General features: G+C 37.4%; 1 protein-coding gene across 1 annotated transcript in view; it reads right to left on the reverse strand.

The window, feature by feature from the left end:
- The window catches only part of ofcc1 (orofacial cleft 1 candidate 1), a 201023-nt gene that overhangs the window by 13065 nt on the left and 174541 nt on the right, over nt 1-13417 (reverse strand). The window contains exon 17 of the mRNA XM_088322071.1: nt 2304-2504. Coding sequence (XP_088178197.1) covers nt 2304-2504 — 201 coding nt within the window. The remainder of the gene's footprint in view (nt 1-2303; nt 2505-13417) is intronic.

The following is a 13417-nucleotide window of genomic DNA, read 5'->3' on the forward strand; positions in this document are numbered from 1 at the left end:
GTGGCGATGGGAAGAGGGAGTGGTTGGAAATTTGCATCCCACTCATCACAGTCTTCACATTCGTTCTCAAAAACACTGGACTACAAGCCGCTACTATTTTTGCTACACTTTTAACACTGCAGCTTTAAATAGGGTGTCCCCTATACCTTGTTTTTGTCATGACCGGTACAAGCAGGGGATCAATACAGGAAACAGAATCAGGATACGGGTAGCTGGGACATAAGAACGGAGTTTGGATCAGGGATCGAAACAGGAAATGGAATAGGGAGAAGGGTAGCTGGGACTGGAGAACAGAGCTAGGATCGGGGATCGATACAGGAGACAGAATCAGGATACGGGTAGATGGGACAGGAGGACGGAGCTTGGATCGGGGATCGATACAGGAAACCGAATCAGGATACGGGTAGATGGGACAGGAGGACGGAGCTTGGATTAGGGTTCGAAATAGGAAACAGAATCAGAATACACATAGCTGGGACTGGAGAACGGAGGTAGGAATCGGGGGTCGATACAGGAAACAGAATCAGGATACGGATAACCGGGACAGGAGAACAGAGCTTGGATCAGGGATCGAAACAGGAAACAGAATCAGGATACGCGTAGCTAGGACTGGAAAACGGAGCTAGGATCAGAGATCGACATAGGAAATAGAATCAGAATACGGGTAGTCGGGACAGGGGAACGGAGCTAGGATCAGAGATCGATACAGGAAACAGAATCAGGATACGCGTAGCTGGGACTGGAGAACGGAGCTAGGAATTAGGGATCGATGCAGGAAACACAATTAGGATAAGGGTAGAGGGGACAGGAGAACGGATCTTGGATCAAGGATCGATACAAGAAACAGAATCAGGATATGGGTAGCTGGTACAGGAGAACGGAGCTTGGATCAGGGATCGATACAAGAAACAGAATCAGGATATGGGTATCTGGGACAGGAGAATGGAGCTTGGATCGGGGATCGATACAGTAAAAATATTTAGGAAACAGGTCGAGAACAAAATAGGAGCCAGAGTCAAAAATCATTGCCTTGCAAGTGCGGAGGTTCGCTGAAGGACTGACAAGGAGTAAATGGAGGACTGAGATTAAATAGGAGGGGAACCAATCAGGCAACGGGCAACAACTGGCACCAAACGAGCGGGCACAGGTGAGGACAATGGGCAAATCATGACAGTTCTGTTTCAAAGCAACAGCGATGTTCTCTTTTCCAGAACGCATGTGCTATAAATGCAATACACTTTGGCGACGTCTGAAGACATTTATGACGCCCTTCGAGAGAAAGTAGTCCATGTGTTTGCCAACATTATTCATATAATACATAACTTGAGGAACTCAGAGGGTTTGAGAGGACTTTATTTAATAGATGCAACATAAGTCCTGAATGTATACATACAAATTGAACCAAACTGGAAGTTATGTTAAGCTTTTTGCGCAGCACCAAGTGATAGGAAGCAGGAACTGAGGCTCAGGTGCTCAAAAAAAGAATGGCATTTAGTAACAAAACCCAGAACAAGTGGTCACAAAACAAGCCAAGTCCAGTCAAGTCATGTTTATTTGTCATTATTTTTATTCATATTCCTATTTTAAAAACAAGATCAAACCTGAAACCAGAAATAAAGACAAAAATGGAAATGCAATGACTTGACACAGTGTGCTGTCTGAGCAGTCATTTCAAAGTCTTGGGATATTTAGGGACATAATTGTGGGGATTGGGTTCTGGTGTGTTTCGCTCCAAACCCAGTTGGCACTCTCTATGAGAACGTGGCATGCCAGCTCCTGACAACTTATACATCAGAATATCCAAACGTCTAATTCCGTATCATTGGCAGCATTGTCAGGTCGCTGAAGTTTTATTTAATCCCCGAAAAATGATAACGAGCGAATGCGATATGGTCCATTACGATAGAGACCACCAATAACAACAACAAAAAAGATAAATCTGTGTTGCAATCTGGCACTATTGTCTACAACTGTGGGGATTATGTTTCATGTGACGCAGCTCTTATTTGAGTTGTCTTTCAGAGCAGAAGTAAATATGTGCTTGTTTTGCAAACTGCATCTTGAAAGATCAAATCATCTGAAAAAATATGACAGCAACTCTGAGCAAACATGAAAACGACACAGTTAAAAACGGCGTCAGGTGTGAATATGAGGCTTTTAATCAGGTGCGATATGTAGTCCGAAATGTTTTGCTACAATGAAAGACAGGAAACACACACCAAATACTCTCATTCATCGTCCTCGTTCTTGTTTTTGCAGTTGTTTCTAGTGTGCCTGGCAAATAAAACTCCCAAATGCCTTACCTCTATGATGGCCCCATCTGGTTGTCTGAGGAAATGTCTGTATCTTTGCTTGAGTCCGCTTACGTAGAGAGTGTAGATGGCCACGTGGGTGCTGGTCTCTCCCTGTTCTAGGGTTGAGGGCTCACTATGTGGATGATCAAAGGGGGTTGAAGAACCAGCCAATGGGTTCTCTGCTGTCCAGATATAATCATAGACTGCCACCTAGTCACAAAAACAACATGAGATTTAGTTGATATATACAGTGATTTCTCGTTATCTTTTACAGTCTCGCTACTTCACGGATTTTCATCATATATTGTGCATTCTGATTGGGTAAACATCTGCTGATAGAGAAGGTTTTAGTAAAAACATGAATACATACATGTGTATGGATACTATATGAAGTAGTATTATTTGTTAAACAAATACTAGTTTGTTTTTGTATATGGTTTCAATGTGAAAGATGGTATATAATGTTATTGTATTGCAAAAAAATACTTCTACTTCATTAATTTCAATTATCATGATTCCTTTTGGAACATAATCACAGTGATACATATATGTTTACAGTACTGCATATATCAGTATTGTTAAAGTAGTTTTTGTTTCATTCCACCGTACTTTACCATATTTACCTAAAATATCATACTATTTAAAAATTCCATAAAGGCAAAACAGTGGAAAATCTCAAAAAATGAACAAATGCTATTTTCGCATGTCAACTACAACATTTTGTTATAATGTATGCAATAAATATAAACATTTTGAAATAATAACACAAAATAATTCGAAAATATAAGTTAAAATCTAATGCTCAACATTGGAAACAAGTTTATGTTCATCTATCTATTATTGTGTTTTGTTTAAAAAGGAACAATACAGTTTAAAGGGCAATGTGTATTATTGAGGGTCTCATAGTAGTTAAAAAGTAATATTTGTTTGAATAATAACCAAAAATGCATGAACTATAAAAAAAATTAAAACATTTTTCTTAACATGTAGTTCACCGAGGGGGATCTTGCCTGTGCGTGTACCCCAAAGAAACAAAAACCTTTTGAAAAACTAGAATACAAATGTGTTTTGATCACTCTGATTTTCTCTAGTTTGTATTCTCCTGTGTTCTTTGTAGCACTCATTTTGTGTTTTAATACACAATGCAGCAACATCTAGTGGTCAAATATATTTATCTTAGTCCCTTTAACAAAAAAAAAAAACATTAGAAAACGCTTCAGTGTTTGTCATCTTTTGTCCCCTAGTCATATAAAAACAGCAAATCATCGGACTTCTGTTTCCAATTACCTTCGAGAAAAACATGTCGTCCAACCTATATGTTGTCTATGTATTTTATATGTTTTCGATCATTTCAAAGTGCCGTACAATACTTTTTATGCGGAATTTTGTTTTTAATAATAAACTTTTAGAAAAATTATTTATTTTGTAAACCAATATTGTCTCGCAGATTTCGGCTTTAATCTGTATTGACCTAGATGTTGCTAAAAGTGTTCGAGTACACTAGCAAACATTATCCTCCTTCCAGCATTTATATGACAAATATATTAAACTTCTTTACATAAATTATTTTTGTTTTAACTCTAGATAGTCTGTGTTCGTGAGTAAATAGGCTCTGTGTTGTTTTTGTAAGGCTCATTATTACGTAATAAGGGGATTTGCAATCATTAATGAGGGAGCAATTGGCTGAGGTTAACCAATTTATCATATAGCATCCAAAAAACACTGCTGGCATTCACTAGGTAATGCTAATTCTTACTAGCCTCGAATCCTATGGGGGGCAATCAGTGACAGGTTGTATACGTGATCATGCATACCGATACCGAGCACTGGTAACAGGTCTGTTCACCGATTGTGTGCGCGTGCATTTGTTTATCGGCGGCTTCCACACCTGTAATGCTATGCCCTTCCCTATTAGGGTGAGACACAGGCAGCAAGCAGAGCGTGAAACATGTTATATAGGTCATGTAACTCGAAGTCATCCATGTGTGAAGATCATGGGAGCTCTCTCTGAAAGTGTGCGCTGGTAAAGGCTCAAATGTGTCCTGGGTGCACAATTTTTCTGGATGGTACACACGGTGTCAACAACTATAGACGCACACACAAGGTGTGTGTTTCATTTCTCACATGCAGAGAAAATGAAAAGTATTAAAATCGACTATCACATCTGAATTCCCTGTAAATCAAAACAGGTAATACCTTGTGTTATCGCGGTTTGGTTTTTCGACAATTTTTATCGTGCATTGTGTTCTGCATTCTGATTGGCTAAACAGTTGTTCCGCCCCTTTTCTGCCTGTGTGTGATTAACCTGTGATCTAAGTTCTAGACGTTTGTAAAACAGCTTGATGAATCTACATCGTTGGTTCTCAATTGGTCTGATTTGAGGACCCACCATCCCACCCTAATTACTCTCTGCGACCCACCCATCCATTTATCCATCCATTATCTGCATCGCTTATCCTCAGTAGGGTTGCGGGGGTGCTGGAGCCCATCCCATGCATCTCTGGGCAGTGGGCAGAGGACACCCTGAACTGGTTGCCAGCCAGTCGCAGGGCACACACCGACAGAGAACTCACTTGGTCATTCACATTTAAGGATCATTTGAACTGGCAAATTAACCTGACAAGCATGTTTTCAGAAAGTGGGAGGAAACCAGAGTGCCTGGAGAAAACCTATGCAAGCACGGGGAGAACATGCAAACTGCATACAGGGAGGCTGGTAGCTAAATTTTAACCCACTAACCATTTAGCTGCCGTGCTGCCCTATCTGCGATCCAAATCAACTAAATGAATCCACTTCTCAAATATGTTTAATCAAAGGCTTGTGCAGTATAAACCCGATGTGTTAGAACATATTCACATTAAAAAGACCAACTCAACGAAAACGATTTCAAGTAGTAATATTCACCTAACACTCAATTAGCTGCAATTTAAATTAAATCCAGAACACTCACTTCAGTCTTTGTCTTCAAGATAAAATCCATATCTCATATATCCGCTGCTGTATCTGCATTTGTCTATGCTCAACATGTGTAAACAAAGTTTATTTTATTTTCTGTGGTGAAAAATGGTGGGTGTCAAGTCATATTTACAGGGAATTATCTCCATCAACTGTTTAAATAACCCTCAGTAGTTTTTGATACCCTTTCTTAGCATTATTTTGCTAAGCCAAAGGCCCGTGACCAACTGAGAATGGTTCCGCAGCCAACCTTTAGGTCCGGACCCCCCAGAGGAGAAGCGTAGACCTACTAAGTATGCACGGATCTTTTTTAATTTCCGGTTTCTCCAAAAACATCATGTGGAAAAAATGGCCTGGACTTTCAAAGGCAACAAAAGGCACTAGAAAGATGCTTTCTATCACCAACAAACCTGGACTTCTCGACATGCAAAGGGAATGTAAAGGCATTTTTAAGTCACAATTTTGTTTGCCCAATAACGTCCACAAAATCGAAACAAAATATAATATTAAGTAAAAATAAAAAAAAATATTGTGTTGCCCTTTAGGCAATTGTTTGTTTTTATTTGATAAGTAATTAAATGTTTAAAATATAGTACAGGGCTAAACATGGATTTAAGTTAATTAAGAAGTGTTTAACAGAAATCATGTTTATTCAAGATTCTATTTCAAAGTAAAAGCGTGCCATATTAAACAATCCATGTCCAATCCATCTCCATCCACGTTGAAGGGTTACAAAGGCAATGCCGTTTATTTTTAAAAGTGTTTAGTCGATGTTTACTCAACTGCATTTTGTCTTACTTAGATGTTTATGCACTTTTTTCATTAACTTATCAGCAGGGTTGGGTAGGGTTACTTTAACGTGATTACTTTCATTTACTTTTGGATTACTACAATACCAAATATGCTAATAAAATACAAAATAAACTAGATGAATAAAATTATGACTCAAAATACGTGGTAAGCTTTTTCTCCTGGCTTTGATCTCTTTGATCTCCGTCAAAACCAACATAAAAAGTGACAGAAACAAAATGAAAATAAATCCAAACAGCTTGCCAACATAATTTTTGCCATTCCATGTATTCCGTTACTCCCCAAGCCTGCACAAAATTTAGTAATTGTATTCATATTTAGTTTATTTTGTCTTTTATTAGCATATTTGGTATTGGCGTAATCTAAAAGTAAGTGAAAGTAATCAAGTTAAAGTAACCCTACCCAACCCTGCTTCTCACCACATGCTCTCAATGCAGAGTATTGTATTGTTGCAGTTTTTACCATACGAACATGGCAATTAAAGCCTTAAAAACACATCACAGTTCTTCTTTGGTGGTGTAACTTGTTGTCATATTTAGAACGCTACAATCATTTTCGAAAGTATATTGTGACAGTACAGAAGTTAATTGTAAAAAGAAAAATCTTAAAACTATACTGTACTTGTATTTTTGAAACACAAGCTTGAACCAGTAATAAGGGTTTGTTCTTTGGTTTTACTGTATAGTAGCATATTTAGTGAATAAATAACTGTTTGTGCAGGTTGCTCTTATTGGAACGCGACAACCCTAAAAAATAAGGCATTACTATCAAAGCCAAAGGATAAAATACAGGACGGGTAATAATGAGGAACTGTTCTACGGTAAAATTCAAGGTGACCCCGTAATTGGCGGTGTAGGTAATTATAACTTGCGTGAAAACACAGAAACTGTCACTCGAAAAACAACTGTTGGCTCAACGAGCCGTGAGTGTCAGGGTCAAACTGAAGGAGAGCTTTAATTTACTGGTGTATCGATGTCAGCCGGCACCTCTAAACACTTAGCCAAATACAACTCAAGGCACTTTGCAGGGAAAACACGGAGGCCTATTACCTCACTTGTAATTAGAGAAACTGCATAAGCTGCAAAGCGGGCAGTCCCGCCATTAAAAAGGAAGTCATTGTCACAAGTTCATCTGTGTGTGGCCGTGTTCTTGTCTTCCTGCCATTATGTATCAAGTACCAATCCTGCCACATGTAGAAATAAATGAATGAATAAATGAAATACCTGCAAATAGATACCGTATCAAATGATCACATACATAAATCTTGTAATAGCTAAATATATTACATAAATGCAATATATTAATTAGATTTAGGCACTGTTTTATTTTGTTTTCATTTAACTAATTTTGTACCCCCAAAAAATCTTATTGAAACTGGGGGGTGATCAAACTGGCTGAGCTGTTTAGATATTGGTAGATCAACAAGTGCACTGATCGTTCATCGCTAATCAACCAATAGGTAAAAACGTAGGGCAACAGTGACGCCTACTCATTTAAATAACTTTTTGTTGTGACAATATACATGACGAATAATTCAACAAAATAGATAATAAAAATACGACTACACGACTAAATACGACTACACGAAAATAATATTTGACAAAATAAATAAAAAAATGTCCCATGAAATATGCGACTAAATAAATGGCTAAAAACATGACAAAATACATGACCAAATCCACGACATAAAACATGATGCAATTCACGACAAAAGACATGACGAAATACGCAGCAAATTAATGCCAAAATACGTGACAAAATTACATTAAAATAACAACAAAACATGCAATACAAGCGCAAGACAAAGTACAAACCAAAATACACATAAAAATACACAACATAATACAAAAAACGAAAAATACAAGACAAAATAACAACAAAATACTGTAATAACCAAATACAAGTCGCAGTAGACGACACAATACACTACAAAATACACTACATAATACATGACAAAAAAACAACAAAATAACATTGAAATACATGACAAAATATACGCCAAAATATAGCCCAAAAAATGACAAAATACACGACAATACATTAAAATAACAACACAACACACAATACAAGCACACGAGAAAGTACACAATAAAATACACGATAAAATACACAACGTAATACACAACAAAAAAAGAGAAAAATACACAACCACATGCACGACATAACACATAATGAAATCATGGCAAAATAGACAACAAAATAATCAACGAAATCATAACAAAATACAAGCCAAAGTAGACGACAAAATACTCTACCTAATACATGACAAAGAAGACAGCAAAATAATAACAAAATACACGCCAAAGTTTATAACAAAATATACTACAAAATACACTACATAATATATGACAAAATAAACAACAAAATATAGGACTTAATGCACAACAAAATAACAACAAAATAACAATGAAATTCACGCCAAAGTACACGACAAAATATACTACATAATACGTGACAAAATAAACAACAAAATATAGGAAAAAATACACAACCAAATAACAACAAAATACACGCCAAAGTACACATGAAAATAACAACAAAATAACAATGAAATTCATGACAAAATACACGACAAAATACACTACATAATATGTGACAAAATAAAAAAACAAAATATAAGAAAAAAGACACAAAAAAAAAAAAAAATACACGCAAAAGTACACGACAAAATACACTACATAATACGTGAAAAAATAAACAACGAAATAAAGGACAATATGCACGAAAAAAAAAATCCTACAAAATGCATGAGAAAATACATAGGGAAATACATAACAAAATACATGAAACAAAAAATGTCAGAATACACAACCAAATACACAACAAACTAACCAACAAAAAAGCCAACATACATGGTAAAATACAAGACAAAGCCAACAACCAAATAGACGACGTAATACAAGACAAAATATGCAAAAAATACATAATTTAATACAAGACAACCTAAATGCCCCCCAAAAAAACAGTGGCAAAATCATGACAACACTTATGAATACAGTGGGAGTTCGGTTCTCGACCATAATCCCTTCCATAACCTTTTCGAAAACCGATTTGTTTGATCACGGAAATCATTTTTCCCATTAAAAATAATGTGAATCTTTTTAATCCGTTCCAATGCCCTGAATGTTTACCATGAATGTTTAACGTAAACATAAAGCTAACCCAGGCTAATCGTACGTTCGCGTTATCGTAATCTTCCGTACGAAAGATTACGCTAACATGAACGTGTGAAAATAAAAAAAATCAGGTCGTGTACAAGTCATTTAGCACCTGGGTCTCCACAACAAGTGGTGAGCGGGTTCATTGGAAAGGGGGCTCCGTTCCAACACCCACATAAAGCTAACCCAGGCTAATTGTACGTTCGCGTTGTTGTAATCTTATGAATAGGATTTCTTACCTTTGTGGTGGTCAGCAGAAGGGGCTCGCACACTTCCTTCATATTTGGCTATTATTTCTTTCTCAAATACAATAGTTGTACGCACTACTTTTCTTTTTTCACCTGTAGCAACTTTCTTCGGAGGCATAATAAGGGGCTAAAACACCCGTACGCCGCTCAGCTTCGCACCCTAGCGTACGCACTCACGCATTACCGGCGTTCGAACTCCGATTTTTTGACCGAACAGCTCAGCAAGAATTTCTTGAAATTTTTGGTCGGACTCCGATTCATTCGAACTGAGAGGCGTTCGAAAACCGAGGTTCCACTGTAAATGAATGAATTGAATAAACGGCTTATTTTCTGTTATGACGTGATTCATTTGTGTCTTTATTCATATGACATCTATCCATCCATCCATTATCTGCACCGCTTATCCTCAGTAGGGTCGCGGGGGTGCTGGAGCCCATCCCAGCTGTCTTCGGGCATTGGGCAGGGGACACCCTGAAATGGTTGCCAGCTAATTGCAGGGCACACGGAGACAGGCAACTCACTCGCTCATTCGCACCTAGGGACAATTTGGACTGGCCAATTAACATGACTCGTATGGAATGTGGGAGGAAACCCACGCAAAGACGGGGAGAACATGCAAACTCCGCACAGGAAGGCTGGTAGCGGAATTTGATCCCATGACCTGACACACTAACCACTCATCCGCCATGGCGTCCATATTATGACATCTATTTGTAGGTATTCATTTGTCGATACATGTATTTCGAAAGATGCCATATTTATGGGGTTCACCCCTATTACGAAATGTAATAAAATAATTAAGATATTAGGATGAATTTGTTAAGGCTTTTTTCTTTTTTAACTTCTTTTTCCGATTCTTTTCTCCTTTTGTTCGAAATAAAAATGACTTAAAATGAACGTATCCCACCATGTTTACGCATGTGTGAGCAGGCTTGTGCAAACACCGGAGTTCAGTCTATTTTGCTTAGTGATTATACTCATTTGGTTTTATCACCTCACTAAACAGCTTGTGTTTTCTTTGGCTTAGGTCTTTCGGTTTACCGTAGCTTGTTTTTAATTCAATGGAACTTTCTCGAATATATTGTTAACTATAATATATTCAAGTTGTTCTTAACAAGTGTGCCAAGGCACAGACTATTGACAGTGAAACCTTCTCTGGCATACCAGTGAATTCCTATTTCTATCATTCCTATTCTATCTATAGCTGCTAAACATTGAAAATTATATTTCAGAATAGGAATAGATCCATTTCATCTTTTGAAAAATGTTTTCCATGTAGCATTTAAGAATGTACACCAAACTTATGATACTGCAAATGTCCAGCAGATGACACTAATGCACACAAAATAACCGAAAAATCAACATTATTGACGCAAAAATGAGGAATGTTTAATTTTTCAAATTTTTGTAGTTTTCATACAAAATGCGTATTTTGTAATTTGCTGAAAACAGGTGTTGTACACTACAAAGGTTTCATCGAATTTTGTATTGTTTATAGTTTCGGTAAAGACAAATACAATAATTAAATGCTTTCAGAATGACATTGCCAAGTATTTGTAATTTAAATTTTTAGCTGAAAAAAAAACCATAACAAAAGGTTGCAACAGCTATTTTTAACTTTTTTTTTTGTATTTATTATTTTTTTTTTTTTGATGAAGTGGTGCGGGGAAATAATATCGCGAACCAATTCTGTTAGTTGTTAACATGAGCTGCAATGAATACATAAAAATAACTACTAAAACACTGGCAGATAATGTTGGCTGTTTTAAGTATCGTAATATGTTTGTTTCGTATTTCGCTATAAAATATGTATATCTAAGTATATTTAAAGTATATTTAATAACTATCTTATTGATATTTGAGCCCCTTAATAAATAGAAATATAGATAGATAGATAGATAGATAGATAGATAGATAGATAGATACTTTATTCATCCCCGAAGGGAAATTCACTTTTCCAGCAGCATCCCTAAGCTGAGAACAATCGAAAATAACTGAGAACAATCGAAAATAACACGGGAGCTGCTGGAGTGGCTGCGTCTCACTCTAGATTTTGAGCCTGACAGCTGTCAGTCCACAGTGTTTTTAACGACATGATGGCTTTTCGAGTAATTTCTATCCATCTATCTATCTACCTTGGTCATATCCCTCAAGAAATAACAAAAAAAAAGGCAAATAAATAACAAAAAAACACACACATTTTTTTTTGGACCATGGTCAACCCAATTCCCCAAACACCCAAACAAGTTAGGCACCTCGGCACCTAAGTTGGTCATGCTTTCGTCCCTCCAGATAAACGGGACACCAGAATTTAACTGACATCGAGTAATTCAAAATTGAAAAACACGTGAGCAGCATTATTGACACAAAGGCAGACGCAGGCAGAAAAGAGGCGGTGCAACTGTTAAGCCAGAATCAGAATGCATAAGACAATGCACAACAAAAATATCTGCAAATAAGTAAACTGTGAAACAGCAATGGGATATTAAATCGTTTGTATATTTTATCTTTCTCGGGAGCATCAAATCCAGTGTTGGAACAGCCTAAACTTCATGATTACAGCCGCCATATCGGAAGTCATTTCAGCTAACCACACTTTTTTGGATGTCTCCTCATGTCCGTCACAATACCCTGACACAAAGGCAGACAAAGGCAGAAAAGAGGCGGGGCGACTGTTTAGCCAATCAGAATGCATAAGACAACGCACAACAAAAATATATGCAATAAGTAAACTGTGAAACAGCAATGGGATATTGAATCGTTTGTATCTTTTATCTTTCTCTGGAGCATCAAATCCAGGGTTGAAACAGCCTAAACTTCATGATTACACCAGCCATATTGGAAGTCATTTTAGCTAACCACACTTTATTGGATGTCTCCTCATGTCCGTCACAATACCCTGACACAAAGGCAGACGCAGGCAGAAAAGAGGCGGGGCGACTGTATAGCCAATCAGAATGCATAAGACAATATACAACAAAAATACCTACAATAAGTAAACTGTGAAACAGCGATGGGATATTGAAACCTTTGTATCTTTTATCTTTCTCGGGAGCATCAAATCCAGGTTTGGAACAGCCTAAATGTCATGATTACAGCAGCCATATTGGAAGTCATTTTAGCTAACCACACTTTATAGGATGTCTCCTCATGTCCGTCACAATACCCTGACACAAAGGCAGACGCAGGCAGAAAAGAGGCGGTGCAACTGTTTAGCCAATCAGAAAGCATAAGACAATGCACAAAAAAATATCTGCAAATAAGTAAACTGTGAAACAGCAATGGGATATTAAATCGTTTGTATATTTTATCTTTCTCAGGAGCATCAAATCAAGGGTTGGAACAGCCTAAACTTCATGATTACAGCAGCCATATCGGAAGTCATTTCAGCTAACCACACTTTTTTGGATGTCTCCTCATGTCCGTCACAATACCCTGACACAAAGGCAGACGCAGGCAGAAAAGAGGCGGTGCAACTGTTTAGCCAATCAGAAAGCATAAGACAATGCACAACAAAAATATCTGCAACAAGTAAACTGTGAAAAAGCGATGGGATATTGAATCGTTTGTATCTTTTATCTTTCTAGGGAGCATCAAATCCAGGTTTGGAACAGCCTAAATGTCATGATTACAGCAGCCATATTGGAAGTCATTTTAGCTAACCACATTTTATAGGATGTCTCCTCATGCCCGTCACAATTTCACCCTGAATGAAATGATTTGTTTTTCTCCTCCTGTTCTCCATGTTATGGTCCTCTGGAAATTAGCACATGAAATCCAGTTGACAGGGCCCAACAAAAGCTTTCAAAGGTGTTTGTGAGCCGGTTTGGGTGACGCCATTTCACGCAACGCACGGCAGCTCTCACAGCGCATCACGCTTAGAACAAAAAAATAAAAAAACGGAAAGAGCATTAGAGGCTCGTGTACTGATCTGGACTTGTTCCATCACGGT

This window comes from Urocampus carinirostris, chromosome 18, assembly GCF_059441175.1.
Source record: "Urocampus carinirostris isolate Australia breed hairy pipefish chromosome 18, RoL_Ucar_1.0, whole genome shotgun sequence".
In the NCBI taxonomy this organism is placed as follows: domain Eukaryota; kingdom Metazoa; phylum Chordata; class Actinopteri; order Syngnathiformes; family Syngnathidae; genus Urocampus; species Urocampus carinirostris.